The sequence below is a fragment of the Monodon monoceros genome, unplaced genomic scaffold (genome assembly GCF_005190385.1).
Source record: "Monodon monoceros isolate NGI ecotype Baffin Bay Population unplaced genomic scaffold, NGI_Narwhal_1 Super_Scaffold_10, whole genome shotgun sequence".
NCBI lineage: Eukaryota > Metazoa > Chordata > Mammalia > Artiodactyla > Monodontidae > Monodon > Monodon monoceros.
This window is the reverse complement of record NW_021703766.1, coordinates 43,054,100-43,078,471: the sequence shown is the minus strand read 5'-3', so window position 1 is coordinate 43,078,471 and position 24,372 is coordinate 43,054,100. Positions and strand designations below refer to the sequence as shown.

General features: G+C 54.5%; 4 protein-coding genes across 9 annotated transcripts in view; 1 reads left to right on the top strand and 3 right to left on the bottom strand.

Annotated features, from left to right (window-relative positions):
* Positions 1–301: 301 nt before the first annotated feature.
* TBCB (tubulin folding cofactor B) lies at positions 302–8,640 on the bottom strand. 2 transcript variants are annotated; one of them, XM_029213423.1, is made up of 7 exons: positions 8,461–8,640; positions 8,238–8,362; positions 7,696–7,839; positions 4,261–4,357; positions 3,335–3,526; positions 730–802; positions 306–574 (listed from the first exon to the last, which is right to left on the bottom strand). In XM_029213423.1, exons 2-7 carry the CDS (start codon positions 8,349–8,351, stop codon positions 460–462), a joined length of 735 nt encoding a protein of 244 aa, XP_029069256.1. In that variant the 5' UTR covers positions 8,352–8,362; positions 8,461–8,640; the 3' UTR covers positions 306–459. The 2 variants fall into 2 exon arrangements, with proteins under 2 accessions (XP_029069255.1, XP_029069256.1); XM_029213422.1 differs by lacking the exon at positions 8,461–8,640 and having other exon boundaries at positions 302–574; positions 8,238–8,434.
* A 19-nt stretch (positions 8,641–8,659) lies between these two features.
* POLR2I (RNA polymerase II subunit I) lies at positions 8,660–10,221 on the top strand. Of its 3 annotated transcripts, XM_029213420.1 has the most exons (6): positions 8,660–9,064; positions 9,142–9,196; positions 9,490–9,563; positions 9,651–9,725; positions 9,833–9,884; positions 10,115–10,221. In XM_029213420.1, exons 1-6 carry the CDS (start codon positions 9,006–9,008, stop codon positions 10,175–10,177), a joined length of 378 nt encoding a protein of 125 aa, XP_029069253.1. In that variant the 5' UTR covers positions 8,660–9,005; the 3' UTR covers positions 10,178–10,221. The 3 variants fall into 3 exon arrangements, with proteins under 3 accessions (XP_029069253.1, XP_029069254.1, XP_029069247.1); XM_029213414.1 differs by having other exon boundaries at positions 8,694–9,196; XM_029213421.1 differs by lacking the exons at positions 9,833–9,884; positions 10,115–10,221 and having other exon boundaries at positions 8,676–9,351.
* Positions 10,222–10,271: 50 nt separating this feature from the next.
* OVOL3 (ovo like zinc finger 3) lies at positions 10,272–12,224 on the bottom strand. The gene is given in 5 exon segments (XM_029235244.1): positions 10,272–10,480; positions 10,996–11,127; positions 11,130–11,196; positions 11,988–12,049; positions 12,131–12,224. Coding segments are annotated over 5 exon segments (564 nt in total).
* Positions 12,225–16,753: 4,529 nt separating this feature from the next.
* The window catches only part of WDR62 (WD repeat domain 62), a 45,351-nt gene continuing 37,732 nt past the window's right edge, over positions 16,754–24,372 (bottom strand). Inside the window, exons 22-32 of one of the 3 annotated variants that reach the window (XM_029207250.1) lie at positions 22,875–23,093; positions 20,917–21,044; positions 20,477–20,580; positions 20,015–20,122; positions 19,572–19,727; positions 19,163–19,277; positions 18,897–19,038; positions 18,755–18,815; positions 17,890–18,573; positions 17,182–17,339; positions 16,754–17,087 (exon numbers count right to left, since the gene is read on the bottom strand). In XM_029207250.1, the coding sequence (XP_029063083.1) occupies positions 16,824–17,087; positions 17,182–17,339; positions 17,890–18,573; positions 18,755–18,815; positions 18,897–19,038; positions 19,163–19,277; positions 19,572–19,727; positions 20,015–20,122; positions 20,477–20,580; positions 20,917–21,044; positions 22,875–23,093 (2,139 nt within the window). In that variant the 3' untranslated portion in view covers positions 16,754–16,823. Of the gene's footprint in view, positions 17,088–17,181; positions 17,340–17,889; positions 18,574–18,754; positions 18,816–18,896; positions 19,039–19,162; positions 19,278–19,571; positions 19,728–20,014; positions 20,123–20,476; positions 20,581–20,916; positions 21,045–22,874; positions 23,094–24,372 lie in introns of those variants that run through there. The other 2 variants (XM_029207261.1, XM_029207271.1) reach the window with 2 other exon arrangements.

The following is a 24,372-nucleotide window of genomic DNA, read 5'->3' as shown; positions in this document are numbered from 1 at the left end:
ACCCACAGGGACAGTGGTAGAACTACTTGTTGACCCCAATATCCCTTTTCCCCAGCTTCTGTAGCTGGAGGAACTTGTGATATTTGGCAAGGAAATGGCCACCCAGTATAAAAACTACATTTCCCAGCCACCTTTGCAACTACAAGTGGCCATGAGACAGAATTCCGGCCAATGAAATAGGAACAAGTTTTGAGTTGTATATACATATTCCTTAAAAACAAGGGGTATCCCCTCTCCCTCCCCTCACCTACCCAGCTGTCCCCAGCCCCCCCCCATAATCATTGAGCCTTCCAAACACTTCCCAGGTTTCCGGCAAATTTAATACATGTGTCTCAAAAGTCAATGGCGAGGGTCAAGTGAATAAAATAAAAATGGGGTCATGGGGAAAGGGCCATGGACACACACAAGGAAGGGCAATAGGTGAGTTAGCTGGAGCAGGGGGGTGCCCTTCCTTGGGCATCACATCTCGTCCAAACCGTAGTCCTCCTCGGGGAAGTCCCCCACTGTCACAACGGATGGCTTGACGAAGGCGCCGTACTTGGCCTGGCATTCAAAGTAGCGTTTCCCATTCACACTGCAGGGCATGATGGGGAAGGCAGTGTCAGAGGGCTCCTACTCCAGATGCCAGCATGGCTGGGCTCCCCCAGTAGTACATGTATGCACTTACACATAAATGCACACATACGCGCACACAGGCACACACACAGACGCTACAGGGGGGATCTCTACCTGCCATCGTTTTTCCCTAGCGGCTCATCATAGCGGACACCGATCCAGTAGCCAGGCTTGAAATCTGTGAGTCCTGCCCAGGGGAGAAATCCCAATGAAACCTCCTTAAGCAGCTCACCCCAGATTCGCACCTGCCCACTGAGTATAAAGCCTGTCCTGGCAAAAACCACTCCTTGCTACTACCCAGGACAACCACCACCTCCTGCCCACATCAATATGGTAGCCCCCTTCACTGGTCTCCCTGTTCCTACCCTGACCCCCATTCACTCAACACCCCCAGCCAAAGGGGGCTCTGTAAAAATCAAAGGGAAACAGCACCACTGCCTTGTCCCAAATTCCTCAAAAGCTGCCCGTCTCGCTCAGCATAAAACCCACACTGCTTATGGCCAAATGATTTCTGACAAGGGTGCCAAGACAGTTCAATGAGGAGAGAACAGTCTTTCCAACAAATCGTATTGGGTCAACTAGATATCCACATGCAAGAGAATGAAGGTGAACTCCTACCTCACACCATAACCAAAAATTAACTCAAAGTGGGTCAAAGACCTAAATGTAATATGTAACACTATAAAACCCTTAGAAGAAAACACAGGTTTAAATCTTTGTGCCCTTCTATTAGGCATTGACCTCTTACATATAATGCCACATGCATAAGCAAAAAAAGAAAAAAAAATTGGACTTCATAAAAACCAAAAATGTTTGTGCTTCAAAGGACACTATCAAGACTGTAAAAAGACAACCAACCCACAGAATGGGAGAAAATATTTGCAGATCATATATCTGATAAAGGAATTGTATCTAGAATACATAAAGGACTCTTACAACTTGTTATGGGCTGTACTGTGTCCCCCCCAAGTCCACATGTTGAAGCCCTAACCCTCAGTAGCTGAGAATCTGACTGTATTTGGAGACAGGGCCTTTGAAGAGATAACTAAGTTAAAATAAGGCCGTTAGGGTGGGATCCAATCCAGGCTGACTGACATCCTCATAAGAGGTTATCTGGACAAAGACTCCAGGGATGTGCTAGCCCACAGAGGAAAGACCATGTGAGGACACACAGAGAGGGTGGCCATGTGCAAGCCACGGAGAGAGGCCTAAGAAGAAATCAAACCTGCCAAAGCCTTAATCTTAGACTTCCTGCTTCCAGAACTGTAAGAAACGAATTTCTGTTTTTTAAGCCACCTGGTGTGTGGTACTTTGATATGGCAGCCCTAACACACCAATCAATAACAAAAAGACAAACCACCCAGTTAAAAACTGGGCAAAAGATCTGAATAAGCCATCTCTCTAAAGAAGATCTACAAATGGCTGTTAAGCACCTGAAAAGAGGCTCAATATCATTGGCCATCACAGAAATGCAAATCAAAACCATAATGCTCTACCACTTCATACCCATTAGAATGATTGTAATCAAAAAGAGAGGTAATAGTAAGAGCTGATGAGGGCGTGGATTAACTGGAGCCCTCATTCATCGCTGGTGGGAATGTAAAATGGTGCAGCCATTGTGGAAACAGTGTGGCAGTTCCTCAAAAAGTGAAAGAGTTACTCTGTGACCCAGCAATTCCACTCCTAGGTACAAAGAAATAAAAACACATGTCCGCACAAAAACTTAAACAAGGATACTCAAAGCGCCAAAAAGTGGGAAGGACCCAAATGTTCTTCAACTGATGAATGAATAAATAAAATGTGGTGTTGCATACAATGCAATATTATTTGGTAATAAAAAGAAATGAAATACTGCCACATACTACAACATGGATGATCCTTGAAATTATGGTTCTAGTGAAAGAAGCCAGTCTCAAAAGACCACGTATTATGTGACTCCATTTATATGAAACTTCCAGAATAGGCAAGTCTATAGAGACATAACATAGATTAGTAGCCAGCTATGTGGATTGGGGGCGCTGGGGTTTCAGAAATGGGGAGTAGCTGCTAATGGTTATAGCGTTTCCTTTTAGGGTGATGAAAATGTAAAACTGACTCTGGTGATGGTTGTACGATTCCTGTGAACTAAAAGCTAATGAATGATACTCTTTAAATGGGTGATTTTTTTTTTTTGGCCGTGTGGCGCAGCTAGGGGGATCTTAGTTCCCCAACCAGAGACTGAATGTGGGCCCTTGGCAGTGATAGTGTGGAGTCCTGACCACTGGACCGACAGGGAGTTCCCTAAATGGGTGAATTTTATGGTATATAAGTTTTATCTCAATAAGACTGTTACTAAAAAACTCAAAAAAACCCCACACTGCTCTCTCCTGTCTCCGAGGCCCAGCACAGTCCAGCCTTGCCCATGGCCCGGGTGTGCCCTGATCACTTCGGTCTGTGCTTCCCCTATCACAGGCCTAATAATTCTGCCTGTTTCCCCATCTCAGCTCTGACCACTGTGCCCCAGGCTTTCACCTCAGAATTGATCCCTCTGGGGTCCACTTCCTCCATCACAATTCAGGTCATATGGCCTCTGCTTCCCACTTCCCTGCCGTGAACATACCAGGCTGCCAGAGTTAGCCCCTGGGTCCGTCTCCCTTCCTGGACTGAGATCCCCTTGAGGGCTGGGTCCCCAGCACTGCCCACCTCAAGGCAGGACACGAGGCCTCGGTGAGCCACGTACCTACATACATGACGGTGCCCCGGCGAGGAGGCTGCCCAGGCGCCTGCACCTCACAGCGGCTGCCCACGGGGATGGCACCGGCCTGGGCCTCCTCCTCAGTAAGGCGCTGGGAGCTCTCGGCCTCCTGCTGTGCCCGCTCTTCTTCACTGTATCGACCTAGCTTGTTGCGCTTCAGGAAGGAGCGGACTGAGTCTGTGGGTGGGGTAGGGGGTGAGGGTCAGACATGGGAGACCACCTGGGAGACCTCTGGCCTAATGAGATAATCTGCCACCCGCACGGGGCCAACACTCCGAGGGAAACGCTTCCGTGCTGGGTGTTGAAGGGCTGTCACCCAAGCCCCCCAAGTCTCCCACCACAGCCCTGGCCTCTCCCCAGGACCCCTGGGCCTCCCCACAATCCCGAAACTAAAGGGAAGGTGCCTGCTTGCAGTCTTTCGCGGTACCCCATCCTCCCGTCCCTTCAGTATCATGCTTGCCTCCACCCAGGCTCGGAAACCTTCATCTTTCCCACCACACATTCTCACCTGTCCCCACATGCCCGCACCCCATTGTCCTGTCGGTTCCACGTATTCTACCATGCTCTGTCCCCTACACCGTGCCCCCAGTGTGACCCTGACCGCCCCCCCATCTGACCCCACATACACACCCCAGACCTTCCTCTCAGGCCCCCTCTGCTTTCTCATGGCCCTGTCTGCCTGCTTGCACTCGGCCACACCCCCCAGCCTCCATTCACACCTCATGCCCGTCCACCCCTGACTGTTCTCCCATGAGCCGTCTGTCCCCACGCCAACCTCACCCCGCCCCCTCCACTCCCCCACACTTGCCTGCCCCACTGCCCACACCACCGACTCGCCCTCAGTGTCCCCGTCTATCCTGTCTGCTCCCCACCCCCTCCCCTAGCCCCCACCCCTCCTTGTGCACCCGTACTTTGCCTCTGGTCGTAGGCTTCCTGTGAGATCTCGTATTTCTCCACCTTGGACATGTCCTCATACTCCCCAAGACGGGCACCGCTGTGGTCAATGACCTGTAGTGAGGAGAGGGAGGTCAGTGGGGATCAGGGTCTGGGCAGAGAGGCCTGGGATGCTGCGGGGGGCGAGTGTGGCTGCACATTGGAGCGTTCCATAGATTTAAGTCTCTCCTGTCTCGGAAAAACCACAATACTCTACCCTCACCTTTACCCCAGCCTTCTTGCCTGCCCTGAGCCCAGCCGAAGGGGTGAGAGCAGGTGTCTACAATGGCCATCTCCCTCTCTACCACCCATCCAAGGCCCTGGAGGCTGCATCTGCTTCCAGATGACCCCTACATACTGGCATCCACATCACTGATGGCCCCAGGACACTGGAACCGAAGGGCAGAGCTTGGGCCTTGCTCATGAACCCTCTGGGCAGTGTGTCTATCCTCTCTGGACCTCTGGGACCCTCCTAGGCTGACCCCAACTTCCAGATCCTGGTGCATCTCTTCTGTACCACCCCCAACATTTATTCACTCATCACCTGCTGAGCTCCTCCAAGGCACCCAGCTGGGCCCCGTGCTGGGTACTAGGGACACGGTACAAAAATAGATCAATCCCTGCCCTCAAGGAGTGCTCATTCTTCTGGGAGGCCAACCAGAAACAAATGCACAGAGATGGGTATTAAACACCAGATGACGACAAGGTTCTATGCAGACAAATACAACAAAGAGGCTTCTGGAAAGAGGGGATGTCTGAGACAGGCCTGAAGGAACAAGCACAAAGTCCCAGATGTAGAAATGTCTTTAGCTCCTTTGAGAAACAGCAGGGCCAGCACGGCGGCAGTGGAGTGAGCCAGGGGGAGAGTGGGAGACACAACAGATCACTGGAGACTTTGGCTTTTACCTAGAATGAGATGCAGCCAGGGAAGGGCTCAGCCAGGAGGGCTCTGATCTGACACAGGTGTTTACACACTCCCTCAGCTGAGTGTGGGAAGCAGACGGAGGGGCACAGGGATGGGAGCAGGGAGACGGCTTGTGTGATGGTCCAGGAGGGAGAGGATGGAGGCTGGGCCAGGGTGGGGGCAGTGAGGGAGGAGAATCTGGATTCTGGATAGATTTTTGTGGGTGGAGCCCATGGATCTGCGGACAGATTAGATGTGGGTGTGAGGGAAAGACAGGGGTGAGGAACACCCTAAAGCGTTTGGCCTGAGTCACTGGGCAAAACAGAAACGGCCCTTATTTCTGGCTAACGATCACTAAGAATTTCCACTTTCTATATCAGGGGTTTTTCTAAGTTTGAGGTTGCTGTCATTCGTTGTTGCAAGAAATATGGGTGAGGGCTTCCCTGGTGGCGCAGTGGTTAAGAATCTGCCTGCCAATGCAGGGGAAATGGGTTTGAGCCCTGGTCCGGGAAGATCCCACATGCCGCAGAGCAACTAAGCCTGTGCACCACAACTACTGAGCCTGTGCTCTAGAGCACGCGAGCCACAACTACTGAAGCCTGCGCGCCTAGAGCCTGTGCTCCGCAACAAGAGAAACCACCACAATAAGCCTGCTCACTGCAACAAAGAGTAGCCCTTGCTCGCCATAACTACAGAAAGCCGCGTGCAGCAACGAAGACCCAACGCAGCCAAAAATAAATAAATTTAAAAAAAAGAAATATGGGTGATATTTATAAACAGAAAAAGAATTTTAGAAAAAATACAAATTCTCCAGAGGCTCCACCTCTGGGAAGCTTTCCTTGTATGGCCTCAGAAGTCAGCACCCTGTCTATACCTGAAACCATGCGTGAAACCTTCCTGTTTGAGGACGCCACTGCCCTGCCTGACCCACCAGCATCCCAAGGCTGAAACTGCCCAGGTCAGTCCAAAGTCAGTCCTATGGGCTCAGCACAGTCCCGACCTGCTCCCACAATGGTCCAGGACCCATAACCTCAACTGGACTATGGAAGCAGTCTCCTCCTTGGTCTCCCTACTCCTCTGTCCTCCACTGTCTGTTCCCCACATGCAATCAGAGGGAGCCTGTGAACACCTGAGTCAGACCAGGACCCTCCTGGCTCAGAGTCCTCCCCTGGCTTCCACTTCCCACCAAAACAGGACAGGTCACTCTTCAGCCCCTGTACCCCACTCTGCTCCCTCCCACCTCAGAGTGTTTGCACATGCTGTGCCCTCCTCCTGAAGCACGCTCTCCCCTTCTTCAGTTAACTTCAGGTCTCTGTTCAGGCAGCACCTCCTCCAGGAAGTCCTCCTGGATCTCACTGATGGGTCAGGCTCCCCAGTATAGGATCTCCCAGCTCTGTGATCTCCTCCTGCATGGCCCTCATCTCACTGACCCTTTACATTTGTTCCTGTGAATATTTAGCTAACGCCTACCACACTCACTGGACAGAGCTAAAACACAGACCTTCTCAGACTTGATTCACAGCTATATCCCTGGCATAATGTGGATGCTCAGTGAACAGTTATAAATAATTGAAAGAGACAAAAAAGACCCAGTTCTCTGGGTACACTAACTTCTGGAGCCATGCAGACTGAGGTAAAAATTCTAGCTATGTCTCTCCTCAGGAAATTCCATACTGAAACTAAGTTTTCTCTTCCGCAAAATAGGGTTAATTACGCCATTTTCCAAGTATTATTTTATGCATTCAACTCATCATTCAACAATGTTTCACTGAGCATCCTCTCTGTGCCAGGCACTGCTCCAGGTATTGGAGAAAAATACATAGTATGCCACAGGTGATTAGTGAGAAGGACAAAAATCAAAGAAAGTGGGAAAGGGAGGAGGTTTAAATTTTATACTGAGGGCAATGAAGCCCTCACACCCGGAAGGTGACATTTAAGTAAAGACTGGAAGGAAGGAGTGAGACATGTGGGCATAGAAAAAAGAAACATTCAGGCACAGAGAATAGCACATGCAAAGTTCACCTGGGATGCTAGGATGTCTGCAGAGTTTTGGGGGGGCGGGGAAGACTGAGGACAGAGAGGATGATGTGAGCTGATGCATGCAGAGGTCTTCTGTGTTCTGGCTTCTCCCAATATGTGAGCCTCTTTGCTCACCCTGACCCACCTCACACTCTGTTCCCTCTGCCTGGAATGACCCTCCCGCCTCTTCTCTTAGGTCATCCTTCAGATCTCAACTCAGGCATCCCTAACTTCAGGAAGTCCCTTCTGATACCCCGAGGTGGGGTCAGGCACCTCTTCTGGATGCCTCCAGTCCCCTAGGCTTTTCTCAGCCCAGTCCAGACCAATCTGGCTGCCAATGTCTGGTGATGGGTCTGTCTCTCTCACTGCTGGACTGGGAGCTCCATGCGGTTAGGTCCTATTTTGGTTATCACACAGCGCAAAGCACATCAAGCATCTATTGAATAAATAAATGAATGGAGGGGAGGGATCCCAGGTAGGGAGGCCTCACATGGATGCGACAGCCGTCATCTACGGGGTAAGAGCCCAGCAGTGCATCCTCCTGATCCAGCTTGCTGTAGAACTTGTCGTCAGGTCCATACAGCTCCAATTCCATGCAAGAAGCAGGGCTGCCCACAACCAGCTGTAGTTTACACTGTGGGGATAACAAGATGGGGAGGCGGGGACGAGGTGGAAGGCTGTCAGTGGCCCCACTCTCTGCCCTGAGGCTCCGCCCTTTGTATCAATAACCATCACCCATTCCTCGCTCCTCCAAGAGACCTACCATTTAGGACCTACCTGGTTAACCCTGGCCCCACCTCCTCTGGTCTTGCCCCCACTCCCTGCAACCTCTTTTTTTCTCTGGCCCCGCACCCATTCTCTGGAACCTCAGGTTCCCTCTGGCCCCGCCCCGTTGAGGTCCAGTCCAGAACCTCTGCAACCTCGGCTTATCTCTGGCCCCTTCCCTACGCTGGGGAAGACCCTCCATTTCTTCTTGACCCCGCCCCCTCAACACTAGCCCCGCCCCTCAGGACCCCGCCCCCACGGCCACACCTTGAACTCAGCTACGGTGAGGCTGCGACTGTACCGCTTCTGGGAGCGAAAACTGTTGAGTGAGCTGCTGATGAAAACGTTCACTGTAGGCGCCGACAACCCCGTCACCTCCATCTCGCCGCGCCCTGCAGGGTCCCACAACCCAGTCAGCCGCCTCACACCGACTCCGCAGCCGCCGCCGCCGCCGCTTCTGGGATATCAGCCCCTCCCCCTGCTCCCGGACCTGGCCAATCCACGCCCTCCCGCCAGGGGGGTCCGCCAATCGCCGCGTCTCTTCGCCGCCGCCTGGAAGAAGTCCTGGGTAGGCCCAGCCAATCCTGAGAAGTCTCTCACGGTGCACAGTTCTTCCAATAGCGTCACGGGAAACGGCCTGGCGGGCGAAGGCTGAAGCCGAGAGGAAGGACTGGCAAGAGCTACCCCTGTCGCGCATGTGCACTGGCTTCAACCTGCAAAGAGCCAAGGCCTCTCCATTTATACTCAGCACTTTGCGGGTTACGTGACGCATCATTTTTCCCGGTTCTCGTACCACACTATTCTGTAAACTGGGGACGAAAGGCCCAGAAGTTGGAAGCCATATTCTAGGATATCAAAAGATTGAAGCAAGTAATTAATCAAACCTCAGCTCAGATCAGCCAGCACAAAGCCACTGGAAGCCATTATATGTGCGCAGCTCCTCCCCTCTTTTGGCGAAGCTAAGAGATCTGACCCTTCCCGCGACCTGTCGCGCGGCTGAGCAAGCGCTGAAGGCTAGGCTGGCAGAGAGTCGCCATGGAACCCGATGGGACCTACGAGCCGGGCTTCGTGGGTATTCGATTCTGCCAGGAATGGTGAGACCCGGCCAGCACTGTGGAAGGGGAGCAAGTAGTGGCCCCAGTACTGACCTCAGACCTCCCCCTCCCCACAGTAACAACATGCTTTACCCCAAGGAGGACAAGGAGAACCGCATTCTGCTGTACGCGGTGAGCGCGAGCCAGCCGGGCGCCCCGGAGTTCCGTGACCGGCCCCACAGGTTCCCAACGTGGCCCGGCCCTACTCCCAGTGCCGCCCCGTCCTGGTCTACCCTCCCAACTGTCCCCCTAGTGAACCCGACTTTCTCGTCTTGCCCATCCGCGAGGTGATTCTCGATTACACCCAATGATCTCAACTTCAAGACTCCATCCCCTAGTCATCCCCTCGGGGGAAGGCCATGCCCTCCCAGTCCCATCGGGGATCTCTCTGTGACCCCCTTCCCGCCACTCTCGCCCTCTCGCAGTGCCGGAATTGTGATTACCAGCAGGAAGCCGACAACAGCTGCATCTACGTCAACAAAATCACGCACGAAGTGGAGTGAGTGGCAGGGCCCGAGCTCGGAGACGGGGTTGTTGGCTTGGGAGGCCCGGTCTAAGCATACTTATTCACCCTTTATTCCCTCAGCGAACTGACCCAGATCATCGCTGACGTGTCCCAGGACCCCACGTTGCCGCGGACCGAAGACCACCCTTGCCAAAAGTGAGCGCGCAGCTGGTATTGGGGAGGGAAGGTGGCTTATCCTCACCGGACGGAGAAGGGAGGAGGGAAGGGTATGGCAGGCTCTGAGTGGCTGACTGTCCCCTCAGGTGCGGCCACAAGGAGGCGGTGTTCTTCCAGTCACACAGTGCCCGGGCCGAGGTGAGTGGTGAGAGCAAGGCTTCGGAGTGACCTGGGCCTGGTCCTTCCCAGGGGTGGGGATACCAATACTGGGGAGATCCTGCCCTTCCAGGCATCTCGAGCTGGACCTTAAGTAGTGGGAAAAGCCCCCGAGTCTGTTCTTTTGGGGTGAGGCTTCTCTGGATGGAGGTTCGTGTTGTACCCAGCCCTGTGGATCCAGACCCTTCCTAACCATACATCCTTTCTGCCAGGATGCCATGCGCTTGTATTACGTGTGCACAGCCCCACACTGCGGCCACCGCTGGACCGAGTGAACCACTCTCCCCCTTGTGTAATAAATGCTGTGTTCTATGCGTGCCTTTCCTCTGTTTATTTCCCTCTCATGGGTTGGACACAGGGTTCCCAGTCTCAAGCAGCGTAGTGCAGGGTGCGGTGCTGCACGTAGGCATCAGGCCTCGAGCTGGTGAAGCCTCAGTCCTCACACACATGTAACTTCTCACAGCGCTCACGATAAGCGTAGCTGGCCAGCTGTCCGTGTGCCTTGGCAAGATGCACTTCAAGTGAGCAGCGCTGCGTGAATGCTTTCCCGCAAACTCCGCAGCGGAATGGCCAGATCCCTGCGCAGGTGGGCCAGAGGGAGAGAGGACAGACAGGGCAATGGCCCCCAGACCAGCACCCTCCGACCTCACCCTCCGTGAGCATTCCCCCTTTCCTACTCCAAGTTCGCCAGACCTCAGCCTGCTTCCCACCATCTGCTACCTCCACCCCGTGCAAACGTGGGAGCTGTGTGTCCCCACCCTTCTCACCAGGATGTTCCTTCTGCTGGAGGAGAACGAGGGAGGATTTCCCTTGCACCCTTCAATATGGGACCTGAATCCTGTAACCAGTACCTGTTTTCTCTTTGTATCCCTCAGCAGGCCCCCACCTTAGCACCACCCCAACACCCACTGGCTGAGAGCTGAGGTGCATGGTATTCCCAGCCTCCTGAAGGCTGAGTCTCTGCCCCACTAACACATGCCCCACTTGTGCACGGAACTCAAGTGCACGGAAACTCCACATCCCATGCACCTCCTTCCATTTCATTCCATCCCCCCCCAGCAGCGCCTCCCAGTCAGTCCCTGCTGCCGCTCACCCGTGTGAGTCCTCATGTGCCGCTTGAGGTCAAAGGCGTCATGAAAGCCCTTGCCACAGCAGTGGCACACGTGGTGGTGGGCAGGGCTGTGGCACTTGAGGTGCCGGGTCAGCATGCGCTGCAACGGGAAGCCTTGGGGCAGAGGGGGCAGCCAAGCATCCCAGGGCCCGTAGGAGTGGCAGTCAGTGTGCCCTGGGAGGGCTGTGGGAGGGACATGGGAGTTAGGACCCCACCCCACCCCTCCACTGGACCAAATGGAGCACCTAGAACTGGGAACCAAGGAGGTCTGGGAAGGCTGGAGACTGCAGTTTGTGCGTGCTTATGCCACCCTCTCCCCAAGGCCTTCGCTGACCACCCTGCCCCCATCGCCCTTACTTTGTTTTCTATTTCTCCATAGTACATACCATCTTCCAACATAATATTTTTTCCCTAATTTTATTATCTATACCTGCAGCTCCCACCAGATTATAAGCTTCAGGAAGGAATGAGTTTTTGTCTTACTCCTAAACACCCATTACCTAGAACAGTGCTGGCTCCCAATAAAAACTGAAATAATCTCCAGCACATTTACATCCCGCCTAGGGAGCTATTTCCTTCTTCCAGTGCACGCACAGCTGAGTATCCCTTCTGAGAGACCCCAAAGCTCCTCCCCCATCCCCCATCCAGCTCCTGTCACCTTGTCTGATTCTCTGACATAATGCAAACCACCATCCACTTATTGGTTTGAATCCTGTTTTTCTGCCCCACCGGGCAGAGAATCCCTGGGGGCAGGGGCTGTGGCTGCCCACCCTGGGGAAAGGGTACTTGGGGTGAGGGCTAACAGTGAGCCCACTACTAAAAAAGAAAAGGCATTTCCAGCAGAGAGGACAATGGGTGGAAAGGCCCCGAGGCTGGAGTGGCACGAGGGGGTAAGGGGCAGGCAGCTTCTCTTGAGGCTGAGAGCGGGCAGGGGTGAAACTGAGCAGGGTCTTGTGGACCAGCTGCAGACTCACCGCTGCCCAAGAGTCCCGGAGGCCAGAAGACTGGTGTGCCAGTGGCCCCCCCCCCCAGGCTGCTGCAGTCCGAGGAGAGAAGCCAGGTGGTGATGCTTTGTGTCTCCCCTGCCCCTCACCTCTAGGCCCAGTGAGGGGCCCACCTGGGACATAGGCATGTCCCCGGAGCTGGTCAGGCAGGTGGCCCCAGTTGGGTGGCTGTGGACGCCGACTCCTGACCAGGAAGGCGTGGGGCATCACCACCGGGAACAGCTCCCCCACCCCCCCCCCCACAGGGCTGCTTCCTCCACCTACTGTCAGACCTCAGGCCCAGGAGGACTATTCCAGGTGGGAAGGGAGGGGGAAGTCACAGAGAGGTCTCATTCTCTCCATGCACATTTTGTGACAGGCCCAGGGGGCAGACTTAGCTGGCTCCAGTTACCTCTGCCTTGGGCCCTGCCATTCCTCCGCCTTCTCTGCCGGGTTCCTGAGGGTACTCTCCAGCCTCCAGGGGAAGACAAGCACTAGGGCCCCCAGGGAGGTCAAGCAAGGGCAAGACTGGAACCTAAGCAACCCTTGGGGGTGGAGAGAGGAAACAGAGACCCCAGTGGGGCTGAGTGTTTTTCCATATTACCAGCAGACCTGAGGGTCTGTTTGCCAAGCAAATCAGTCACTACCGGACATCCAACAGCCTGCTTGGTTATTCAAATCACAGCAGCCGTCTGAGGAAGCAGGGGAGGGGGTGACTGTGATTGCTTGCTCCAGAGGGTGGAGAGACAGCAGGGTCCAATTGGTAAGGTCAAAGTGAGGATCCAGCCTGTGCATCTCCAGGCAGGAAACTCTACCTCTCTGATCCGCAGATGCCCAGAGCTGACGTTCAGCCGGAAGCACTGTTCAAGTGTATGGGGTATCACAATACTGGTTTGTTACTAGTGCAGCTCCTAGTAACTCCCTCACTCTCCTATGGTCCAGGAACTATAAGGGGTCACCTGACACAGCCAGGGGCTCCCAGGACCCTTACCCCAGCACTCTGGCCAGGCTCCGTTCTAGATTGGTCACTGGCTTCTTAGCCAGGGGTTAAGGATTTTGAATATTCCCCATGCAGTTACTTTCACTTATTCACCCAACGATTTTCTGATCTCCAACTATAGGCCTGGCCTAGCTCAGCACTGAAAATGACATAAAGGTCCATGGGGGAGACACACCAGTGACAGTCCAGAATGACCAAGGCTGTGACGGGGGAAGCACAGGCAGAGCGACCCAAGCTTCAATGGGGAAAAGCCAGGGGGCTCAGGGGACCCAGAAGAGTCTCCTGATCCAGTCTAAGGGTTCAGGGATGACTTCCTAGGTGTGAGCCTTGAAGGAAGAAGAGGTTTCTGGTAAACAGGGTTTTCCAGGCATAAAAGGCTTGATGGTGAAAGAAGCAATATTTATTCATTTCTTCACATTCCCTGAGAGTCAGTCCAGCTAAATTCATTTGCGGAAGCAACAGAGGAAGCGCTGGAAGCCTGCTGGCCCAGAGCTTTGCCACTTTATCTCTGCAGGACCTGGGGCAAGTCACATCTTGTCTTGCTGAGCCTGTTTCTTCATCTGGAAATGGGACTAATGAGTCTTCCTACCAATGGTTTGTGTTGAAATCCATGTAGATCACCCAGGGAGAGGATCTGGCATGCAGCAGACATATAAATGTGGGTTGTTCAAAAGTCTTGAAGGGTGGGGTGGCTAGGCAAGCATCTGAGTTTCAATCAGCCCATGTAAAATGGGATTTTTTTTTTTTTTTTTTGGCTTCACTGCACGGCTTGCGAGATCTTAGTTCCCTGACCAGGGATCGAACTTGTGCGCCCTGCAGTGGAAGGGTGGAGTCTCAACCTCTGGACTGCCAGGGATGTCCCTGTAAAGTGGGATTTTAAGTGTCACCATCTCCCAATTGTTGGACTTAATGCAGCTGTGACTGGTGTGCCTGGCCTGGGTCAGCAGCCCAGTATCTAGGACCTGACCGACGCAGGGCCAGATGCACTGGGGCCAGATACACTGAAGAACAAGCCAGTGAGCAGGTTATGGGAGCCATTTTGTTTGTCTCAGTTGCCCAGTTCTCCATGCCCAACACCACATCTCTTGCGACAACTGGTTCCTAAGTTGTTGCTGAAAACACATTAGGGAAAAACCCTGGGGCCAGGTATCTTTACTTGCCCCCAGGTCCCTTTTCTGTCCTGCTCTATGTCCTGGGAAGCTGACCTGGGTGGTCAGTATCATTTGGGCTCCTGGGCCCTCTGGCTTCCAGTGGGGTTTAGACAATGGGGAGCCTGGCAGAAGATGGCGGAGGGGTTCCCCCAACTCCCTCCCTGTGGGGTTGCCAGGAACACAACTCCCCTCAGGGTAGCTCTCTCCAGGATTTGCTCTTCTGGGTTCCACTTTGCTCCCTTGTGCCTTGTGTGGGGAGTAACACCTCTCCTCTGTTACCAGTCTAGGGTAACGCACTGGCCCTGAGGTTTCCCTGTTCCCTGTCCACTTCTCTGCAAATGATCCCTCTGCTAAACTCTCTTTCAAATATCCCACGTGAGCATGCTGTCCTCTTGCTGCTGGCACACTGTCGCACGCACACACATTCATCAGCAGTGGTTTCTTAACCAGTCGGTTTGTCTGAGGAAAGTCTGGTCCTTCCAGGGCTGAAGAGCTTGGCATTACGAGGTGGAGACTGGCAGACACACTGGATCCTACCAGCCCACCTTCCTTTTGTGCTGAGAGAACCCAATTTTGTTGCAACAGTTAACAGGCCCAGGACAGGGGAGGTGGCTGGTCCAAGCAAATTAAAGGCATCTCCAATCCTGTTGCCTGCAACTGCTCTGAAAGGGGAGGCATCTAAGAAGTCTTTTCACTTTTTCCCCACTATCCTGGTGGCTGCCCTGCTTTGTGTCTTTGCTCCTGGTTGGGTGAAGGTGTACTGCTGGGAGCTATGGCAGCCATGTTGCCACCATGAGGGCCTAAGCTGGAGAGTGAAACTGAGACTCACAGAGGGTGAAATACAACAGGAACAGAATCAAGAGTAACAAATGTCCCTATAGCTTGGGGCCCCTTAAGCCAGGTGTTTGCTACCTGGAGTTGAAGAGTTAACTATGATACAGGGTGGGAGGAGGGGTAAAATCAATGAGGGACCGAGGCTCAAGGTGGTCCCCTGGGTGTCCAGGGTCCTGGAAACCAAACACCTCAGAGATCTTAGGTACCTGTGGCCGAGGCAGGCAGGGGCAGGTCAAGTGGGTCTCCAGTCTGCAGGGGTGGCCAGTGGGCCGGGGCAGGGAGAGGGAGCCTTGAGAAATAAACAATACTGGGCATCTTCCCAAACGCCAAGATCAGGCATTTTATTTAGGGGAAAAAAACTGTATTGTGAATGTGTCTTGGACTTAAATGTCATGAAGCAACAAGGCCCTGCCCAGTGGGACCCATTCTTCCTCCCACTTCCTCTCCTACCCTCGCCCTGAGCTCACTCCATTCCAGCCTCCTGGCTTCACTGCTATTCCTTTCATGTACGTCTGAGCTTGCCATGGGGCCTTTGCACTGGCCTTTGTCTGCCTGGATACTTGCCCGAGTGTCCACACGGCCTGTGCCCTCTATCAAGCCTCAGCTCCAACATCACCTAAGAAAGTCCTGTAACCAGCACAGGGAATGCCCTCAGTTTACCTACAGTTAGAGAGTTATTTTAATTTCTGTCGTGTTTCACTTTCTAGAAGGTGAATGCCATGAGGGCAGATGCTTTGCTTGTCCTGTTCCTTGATCTACCCCTATCGTGTAGAGCAGTGACAGCAGCTGGGACCAGCAATTTCTCGGGGCTGGTAGGATTTTTTTCAACAACTGCATGATTGGTTCAGTGTTTACAGGGCCAACAGAGAGCCACGTCCTCAAAGAGTCTGGCTCTACCACCAGGCAAGCCTCATTTGACTCTCAACTCTATGGGACCCGAGGCAAGGCACTGGATCTCTCTGAGCCTGTTTCTGGTGGGCCGTGATCACCAAACAGAGCAGTGAGGAACTCACAGGCAAGTGGGGGTTCAGGCCAAGCAGGCTGCACAGTACGACTGTGCTCTAGGAGGGTTCTGCTCCTGCCGGCTTCCTTTTTACAGACTTGGGACAGTGAGGGCTTTTGTGGTCACAAGAGTGTCCTTCTTAGCAGACATGCCACGTGGCTAGATGCCTGCTGCCTAGGGAAGCTGGTACCAGTGCTGGGAGCTCATGGGATGTTGAAGCTGGACACAGTCTTGCTGGGGAAGAAATTACTGGTCCCAGCTGCTGGGTGGCCTAGGCATGCTCCCTGGATTTGTCCTTCCTCACTTTACCCTGCTGCAAATGGTAACAAAAGCCTGAAGCTCACAGGATCCAGCATGGGACTGGCCCAGGGGCCGTGAGCCAGTGTTGTGGCAGTATGTGAACTGGTGGCCAGGGTCTGGGACATGGTGATCACAGAGGCTCCAGTGGGTTCTTGCGCATCAGTAGGGGGCAGAGAAGAAGGGCTGGCCCCTCCCTAGAGTACAGCTGGGCCCCACTGGGCAAGGACCACACGTGACTCCACAGCAGCTCAGTGGGCTGGGGACAGGTGACGTGGGAGCCAGGTGCTGGGGTCATCATTATTGCAGTTCCCCAACAGTCCCGTGTTGCCCACGACAGAGTCCTGGAACAGGGCCTGGCACTGGGGCATCTGTGAGTTCCCTGGGCTCTCTACCCTCTCTTCCTGCATCCATCTGAAGGGGGCTTTGTGGATGCGCCAGAACAGGCACCAGGAACCACTCCTCCAAGCTGTCAGTTTATTTGCGTAAAATAACTATTTCTTCAGAAGCAGCAGGGCTGCGGTAGAGGGGGCTGCTGGCTCTCAGTCCCCCCGTGCCTTCCTCCGCACGGCCTGCACCAGCAGCTCTGAGTAGTGTTCCAGCAGGGCACGCAAATCTGGGCTGGCCAGGGGGCACAGTGTAGGTGGGGAGGGGGGGCCTGGGTTGGGCAGGGCCTGGGCTGGGGCCACATCGGTCCCAAACAGCCAGTCGTTGGCCTCTAACTGGCTGTGGATCCAAAGGAAAGTGGAGGCCAGCTCAGTCTGTGCCTGCCGCTGCTCGGCGCTCACCTCGTCACTGGAGACCATCTGCAAGGGGCGCCCATCTTGTTAGGGGCCACCTGGGCCAGGCAGTGCCAGGGAGCCCCTCAGTCCTTTCCCCTGACCCTGGGGCTTGGCTCACCAGGTGGTAAAGGTCCAGGGCTTCTTGGAAGGTAGTCTGCAGTCTGTGCACGATGGTCCCCACATTGCTCAGCTCAAGGGGATCTGGGGGCAGGACCTTGGCTGGCCCCCTCGGTTCCCTGCAGTGTCCAGGGCAGCCCTGGACTGGACTGAGCGCATCTGGGGGTGGAGGGGACAAAATGAGAAAGACACTTCTACTTTTTAGCTGGTCTAAAGAGGCCAGTGTTGCTGGGCCGACCACAACTGTTGTTCCTCTGCCTGGGATGCTTCCCTCAGTCCCCAAGGCTACCTTCCCACCCCTTCTGCAGGTCTCTGCTCAAATGCCACCTTCTCCCTGAAGCCTTTTCTCATCATCCTGTTTAAAACTAACCACTGCTCCCACCTGTCACTCCCTAAACCCTTTCTTTCTCTTTTTCTCAGCACACATCACTTTGTGATACACTGAACATTTTCCTTATTAGATTTAGTCTGGGTGTCTCCCCCAGTTAAGGTGTCAATTCTCTGTAGTCTTGTTTACCACCAGGTCCCATGTCCCCAGGGCCCAGAACAAAGCCCAGCACAAACGAGGTACTCACTAAATATGTAAGGCAATGAATGAATGAGTGGCACAGCGCCTGTGGCCAGGTCAAGTGCCCACCTTTGGAGCTGAGCCAGCTGTTACATGGGATGAGCTTAGGGGACAATCCCTTGTCCCAAGGATGGTACTCACCAGGGGTGGGCTCCAGGAGGGAGGTGATGCTGCCAGGGACCCCAGGCCTGGCCTCTGGAAGTGGGGGGCTGTTGGGATGGGAAGGGGTATTGAGGGACTCGGTGGCCAGGAACCTTGGGAGAAAGGTGGCGTTGTGGAGTCTTGGGGCACTCCCATCCACAGGGCTGGGGGCCAGGAAGCTGGCTGTTGTGACCATGACATTGGGCTGGGTGGCCACAGGCTCCTGGGACCAGACACACGTGGTGGGAGGCTCCAGTTGGGGTGGGGGCAACACGAGCCTGTCACAGATGCTTGGCAGGGTGAGTTTCAGGCTGGCGCGGGCCTCATGGTTGCCCCGGGAGGGCAGGGCAGCTTCTTGGCCCTCACTGTCAGAACTGGGTGTCACTGTGGTGGTGATGACTTGGAGCTCCTGGCCCAGGGAGGCCAGCTCCCCCAGGGACGAGGACCTGCACAGAGGCCTGGCCAGCTCAGCCAGGACAGGGCCCTCACTGTCCTCAATGGAAATGCTGTGTGGTATCCTGGCACAGGAACTGGCAGTGGCCTCCATGCAGGAGCGGGCGGCGGGGGTGTGGAAACCCTGAGCCAGGCCTGGAGTGGGTAGAGCTGCGGGTGTCGGAGGCTTCTTGTCTGTGGGCGGCACAGAGGAGGGCAGGATGCAGGGCGCCAGGCCTGTGAGGCAGGGGGCTAGAAAGGAAGAGGCAGCTTACTCTCACACCCCAGCTCAGAGCTGATGGACAGGGAGCCCCAGCCAGGGTGGCTGCAGGGTCTGAGTGGATCCTGTCCATCCCCACCATGGCTCAGCTAGACACCCAGGGCCATTTGCTGAGAAGGCTAGGGCTTTTCACCTGGGGGTGGGGACACTCACTCAGTGGAGACCAGGCTTCCAGGGTCTCGAGGGGCTCCTCAGCCTTCCCCCCAGAGATGACCTGCAAGCATAGCCTTGAGGTGAGGATAAGGCCACCAGGCTCCCAGCCCTATGTCTCGAGGGAAGCGGCCCCAGTACTCACGTTGGTCCTGCCTGGGCAGGTGTAGCCAGTACCTGCTCTCAGGGGCTCTGCTCTGGGCAGGCTCCCCCTAAGATCCATGAGTTTGACCTCTGGGGATTTCACGAGGTGCAGGGGCAGCCGGGAAGGGAAGGTGTGGGTGAACCTGTAGGGGGGAAAACAGGTGGTTGTGGCTGCCCTGGGGGCGCCTGAGGGCACACAGCCCCTTCCCGCGGGGAGACAGAGAGCTGGAAGGCGGGATGGGGGTTCACTAGTTCACCAGCTCCCACCTGGATGTCTTCTGGAGGCGGGAGAGGAACTGGCCTGAGATGCTCAGCCGGGGATTGAAGAAGTTGTCCTCGGCCTCAGAGGCCTTCAGGTCTCTCAGGGATCCCTGGAAGGGCTCTAGGGCAAGATGCCGAGGGCGCCCTCAGAATCCCTCCAGCCAGCCAGCCCTGGGCCCAGGCAGACCCACAGACCAGCAGACAGATCCTCAGAAACCCCCATCAATAGACAACACACACTTTGGGAGCAAATGGAGCAGGCAGAAGAAACCATACAGCTGGGCCCCTAAGTAAAACACATGCCCTCCCACCACCCTTGCCAGCCCTGCCAGTGAAAGTCTAACCCCAGAGAAGCCCACACTGAGCCCAGTCCTGGATGCTGCCCAGGCACGGGTCAGAGAGGGGCATGGTCTACCCTCAGGGTGGGCGTCAGTAAGTGTCTCGAAGTGGTGGCGGAGGAACTTCTCTTGCTCAGGGGTCTGGGGCAGGGAGCCGTTGGATATGCTTGGCACCTCGGGCTGGGACAACTCTTCTGTGGTACCTGGGCATCCTGGGGAGAGGAGAAGGGGGTCTGGGAGAGGGAGTGGGCAGGAGAGAACCATCAACACCATGAATCATGGCAGATGCTCTGAAAAAGCCACTGGCCACTTAACAATGGAGAAAGCTGGACTTGCCCATCACACACCCTGTTGCCACCAGGCGGAGAAGGAAGGGCTAATGCGTCTGTCTTCCAGGGGAGGAAACTGGTGCTCAGTGGCCACCAAATGCAGGGTTGATGTTGGGCCAGTGGTTATCTATCGTGACCAGCCCCTGGCCAGGCCCACACACTGCCCTTCCCCACATCTGGCCCCTACTTACCTGGTGTAGGGGGCGTCACATCAAACTGAGGGTCTGGGTCTGGCTGTGGAGGGGAGGAATGGATGGTGGTAAAGCTGCACTCCAAGTCGGCCTCTGACTCCCCTGAGTCTGGAAAACATGGTGGGAGGGGTCAGGAGTCCAAAGCTGGGCCCTGACTGAGTCAGGTAAGGCGCTCTGGGTCTCAGGGCTTCAGTTTCTTTATCTGCAGAAAGGGGATGATAAGACCGCCCCCTATTTTTATGGACCAGCAAGGCTACACTTCGAGGAAGGTGCAGAGCTGGGCTCCCACTGGTGGGAAGTTGGGCTCCAGAATTCTCGAGTGACAATAGCAGGGACCATGCCTGTCTCTGTGACAGACTCTGGGCTTCAGAAAGGCTTGGTCAAGGTCACCATCAGTGCCCAGAAAGGGACCTGGCCACATGAACAGACTACTGCAGGGTGTACTGCCTGGCGCTCACTCACCCTCAGGTGGCCTCTGGTCCTTCGAGTCGATGGAGGGGGCCCTGAGGCAGCAGTCACCTTGCTGGTCTCCTGGCACCCTCTCTACTTCTTCCGCACAGTACTTGCTGCAGTGCCCGTGGGCATGGGGCGAGGGAATGATAATGTACTGGTTAGTAAACAAGGGGCCCCCACCCAGAACGCCTAGACATCTGCGCCTGCTCCTGCTGGGAGCACAGCCTCACCTCTCCTGCCGCCTCCGGAGGCCCCTGCACCTTCTCCTGGAACCAGGAAGACAGGCTGCAGCAGACGCTGCAGGGCTGGGCTCCTGCACCATCCAGGCTTCACCGCCCGCCCGCCTCCCTCCCACAGGCCCACTGGGAGAGTGGTTCTTCCACGGTGTGCCTGCCAGCTGAGGCTTCCTCTCTCCAACTAAGGTTCCCATTGGTGCAAAAGACACCCACCTGTCTGTCCCTGTGACTGTCACCTCTGTCTCCAGGGGGTAGATGACGAGCTCGCTGGCCTCAGAAGACTCCCTCTGTAGGGGTGGTAAGGAGGGAGGCCCGCAGCCCTTGTCCTGGGGACTCTCTGACTGGGGGGAAGACAGCACAGCCATCAGAGGCAGCTGTGGCAACCAGGGCCCTCCCAAGCTGCTAGGTGTTCCGCCAACACCGACGGTAACGGTAAAGATGTAGGTAGTGATGGCAGCCCTCACTGCTGGATGCTCCCTGTGAGCCAGGGCCAGGGCTGGGGCCATGATGAGCTCACTCTGCATTATCATCAGCCCCTTTACAGATAAGGAATAGGCATGGCTCGAACCCACTAAGAGTCTACTCATATGAAATTCAAGAACAGGCAAACCACTCCATGGTGAAAGAGGTCAGAATGCTGTACCAGGGCTTCCCTGGTGGCTCAGTGATTAAGACTCCGCCTGCCAATGCAGGGGACACGGGTTACAGCCCTGGTCCGGGAAGATCCCCCATGCCGCGGAGCAACTAAGCTGGGCGCCACAACTACTGAGCCTGCACTTTAGAGGCCGTGAGCCACAACTACTGAAGCCCGCGCGCCTAGAGCCTGTGCTCCGCAACAAGACAATCCACAGCAATGAGAAACCCGTGCACCGCAATGAGGAGTAGCTCCCGCTCGCTGAATCTAGAGAAAGCCCGCGTGCAGCAACGAAGACTCAATGCAGCCAAAAAAAAAAAAAAAAAAGAAAAGAATGCTGGTTACCTCAGTGGGGGGTACTGATTGGAAGAGACACAAGGCGGTCCTCCAAGATCCCCTTCCAAGAGGTAGAAAATGCTCTATATTTTGACTTGGGTGGTGGATACATCGGTGTGTACACAGGTAGCAATTCATCAAACTATATATTTATGATTTATGCACATAACTATTTATATTATGCCACATAAGCAAACTTATATAATAGAATAAAAAAGAATTTTGTTTGAAAAATAATAGAATAAGAGCTAAAGTTGCTTCAGCACCTTTTAGGGCCCAGACCCTGTTTCTAGAACTGGATTACTGTAAAAGCCCCTTGTGCACTTTTTTTTTTATTTTTAAAATTTTATTTTTAAAAATGACCTTTTCTGAAATCTTTTCTTAGTCACCTTTTTTTTTTTTTTTTTAAATGGTTTTATTTATTTATTTATTTTTGCGGTACGCGGGCCTCTCACTGTCGTGGCCTCTCCCATTGCGGAGCACAGGCTCCAGACGCACAGGCTCAGCGGCCATGGCTCAAGGGCCCAGCCGCTCCACGGCATGTGGGATCCTCCCGGACCGGGACACAAACCCGTGTCCCCTGCATTGGCAGGCGGACTCTCAACCGCTGCGCCACCAGGGAAGCCCCAGTCACCTTTCTTTTTAAAAAATATTTATTTATTTATTTATTTGGCTGCGCCGGGTCTTAGTTGCCGCGTGCAGGATCTGTAGTTGCAGCATGCAGGCTCTTAGTTGCAGCATGACCAGGGATCGAACCCAGGCCCCCTGCATTGGGAGCACGGAGTCTTAACCACTGAACCGTCAGGGAAGTCTCTCTCTCTTTTTTTTAAATGACCATATTTTTGAAAATCAAAGCCCAGGGAATCAAGCCTTGCTGCAGGTTACAGAGCCAGGAAGGGGTAGGACCAGGGCTCCACCTGCTCAAATGCCCCCAACTCAGGCACAGGCCTGCCCTCGGGCCCAAGCTCTTAATCCCCGAGCGACCCCATCTTCCTGCTTTCTGGTCTGCCCTGGGAAGTTTCACTGTGCACCAGGTCCGAGGCTCACCCTCCTGCCCTCTACCATCTCATGTAACCCTTTTCGCACCCCTGGAGTGGGACAGTCAGCTTTATCTTTAGAACGAGAGCACTGAGGCCCCAGGTCCTGCGCCGGCAGTCATGGTGCAGGGGCTGTAGGCCGGGCTGGGGCAGGCAGTCTATACCTCGCTCAGCAGGCCCGCCAGTCTCTGCGGCTCCACTGTATCTAGAACAGAATCCTCTAGGCTCTCGGGCTTCATGGGGGTAAAGTAGCAATCCAGGTCCCGGGCATCCAGGATGGTCTTGAGAGGCTCCTGGTCAGCCCGCTCCGCCCAGCGGCCATGTGGCTGGTAGCTGCGCTTGGCGTGGAAGGCCGAGCTGTCTGCCACATCATCATCTCCTAGCTGAGGGTGACAGGGGACGGTCAGGCAGCTAGCCAAGTGCTCACCAACTCCAGTGAGGGCCCGGGACACTGCACGGACCTGCATCCAGGCTCGTGGCTTTAAACATCAATCAGAAACAACTTCCAGATATTTGTTTCCAGCCTGAACCTTGTTCTTAAACTTTGGAAGTGCACATGCAACTGTTCTACATCTCCACATGGATGTTTAGTGATCTTTCAAAGCAAACGTGTTGAAGACAACAACTGACCTTCCCCCTAAACCTATTCCTCCTAACGCCTTCCCTGTCTCAGTGATTCTTTGCAGCTGCTCAGGCCCCAAACCTTGAGGTTCTCCTTCATTCCTCTTATTATGTCCCTCACACTTCCCATTGTATTTCTTCAACTCTGCCACCCAAACACATCCAAGATATGGCCACTTCTCTTCCACGGTCCCTAACCCTAACCCTGGTCCTGCCCACCACTGCCTCCTACCAAGACTTGCTTGAGAGACAGCGGAGGGTGGGTGCTTGACAACTTAGGCTCTGGAGCCAGCCTTCTAGGGTCGACCCCACCTCCCCTAATTCCTAGCTTGACCCCAGATAAGTTACTTAACTTCTCTGGGCCTCAGTTCCCTATCTGTGAAATAACAGGGGATATGAAAAGCCCGTACATCCAGGAGGATTAAACAATACATATAAAAGACTCAATAGAACCTGTACAGAGTAAGTGTTCTGTGAATATTTGTTGGATGTAACTCCCATTGTAATATGCACTGATAAGGGAAAGCTTGGGGGCCTGAGAGAGCACAGCCACATGCCTGACCTGGTCAGCAGTGCAGGGGCTGCTAACAGGGAGGATTTCCCTGAAGAGCTGACATTTAGGCTTTGATCTGAGGTCTGACATTGTTCCTGAAATAAACCCTTCAACCTGGGGTTTAGGATTCTGCTGCCAACTTCTAACCCACCAGCGCCTGGCCTGCCCCTCTCTCAATTAATGATCACTCATTCAATCCTACCTTCATCTTGGTCCCTCTCTTTCTCTCACATCCAGTTGTTTGGCTCCACTTTCAAAATCCATCCAGAATCCAACCACTTCTCCCCTCAGGTCCAGCCTCCAACCTCTCCTGCCAGGATTATCACAGCAGTCTCCTCCCTGGTCCCCCTGCTTGCCCCTCAAGGTCTGTTTTGCCCAGGCAGCCATAGGGACCTGTTAACACCTGAGTTAGAACACGACCTTCCTTGGCTCAGAGCTCTCCCTCCTGTCCATCTCACTCAGCGCTACAGGGGAAGAAATAAGCGGAG

What these genes read in the sequence shown, in the direction of transcription:
- POLR2I (XM_029213414.1), top strand. Translation starts at nt 9,062, where the DNA reads ATGGTGAGACCCGGCCAGCACTGTGGAAGGGGAGCAAGTAGTGGCCCC. An exon ending in GAAGACCACCCTTGCCAAAA is followed by an intron (nt 9,726 to 9,832) that starts GTGAGCGCGCAG and finishes CTGTCCCCTCAG; the next exon opens with GTGCGGCCACAAGGAGGCGG. An exon ending in CACACAGTGCCCGGGCCGAG is followed by an intron (nt 9,885 to 10,114) that starts GTGAGTGGTGAG and finishes CCTTTCTGCCAG; the next exon opens with GATGCCATGCGCTTGTATTA.
- TBCB (XM_029213423.1), bottom strand. Translation starts at nt 8,351, where the DNA reads ATGGAGGTGACGGGGTTGTCGGCGCCTACAGTGAACGTTTTCATCAGC. An exon ending in ATGACGGCTGTCGCATCCAT is followed by an intron (nt 4,358 to 7,695) that starts GTGAGGCCTCCC and finishes TCCTCACTACAG; the next exon opens with GTCATTGACCACAGCGGTGC. An exon ending in CTAGGGAAAAACGATGGCAG is followed by an intron (nt 575 to 729) that starts GTAGAGATCCCC and finishes CATGCCCTGCAG; the next exon opens with TGTGAATGGGAAACGCTACT.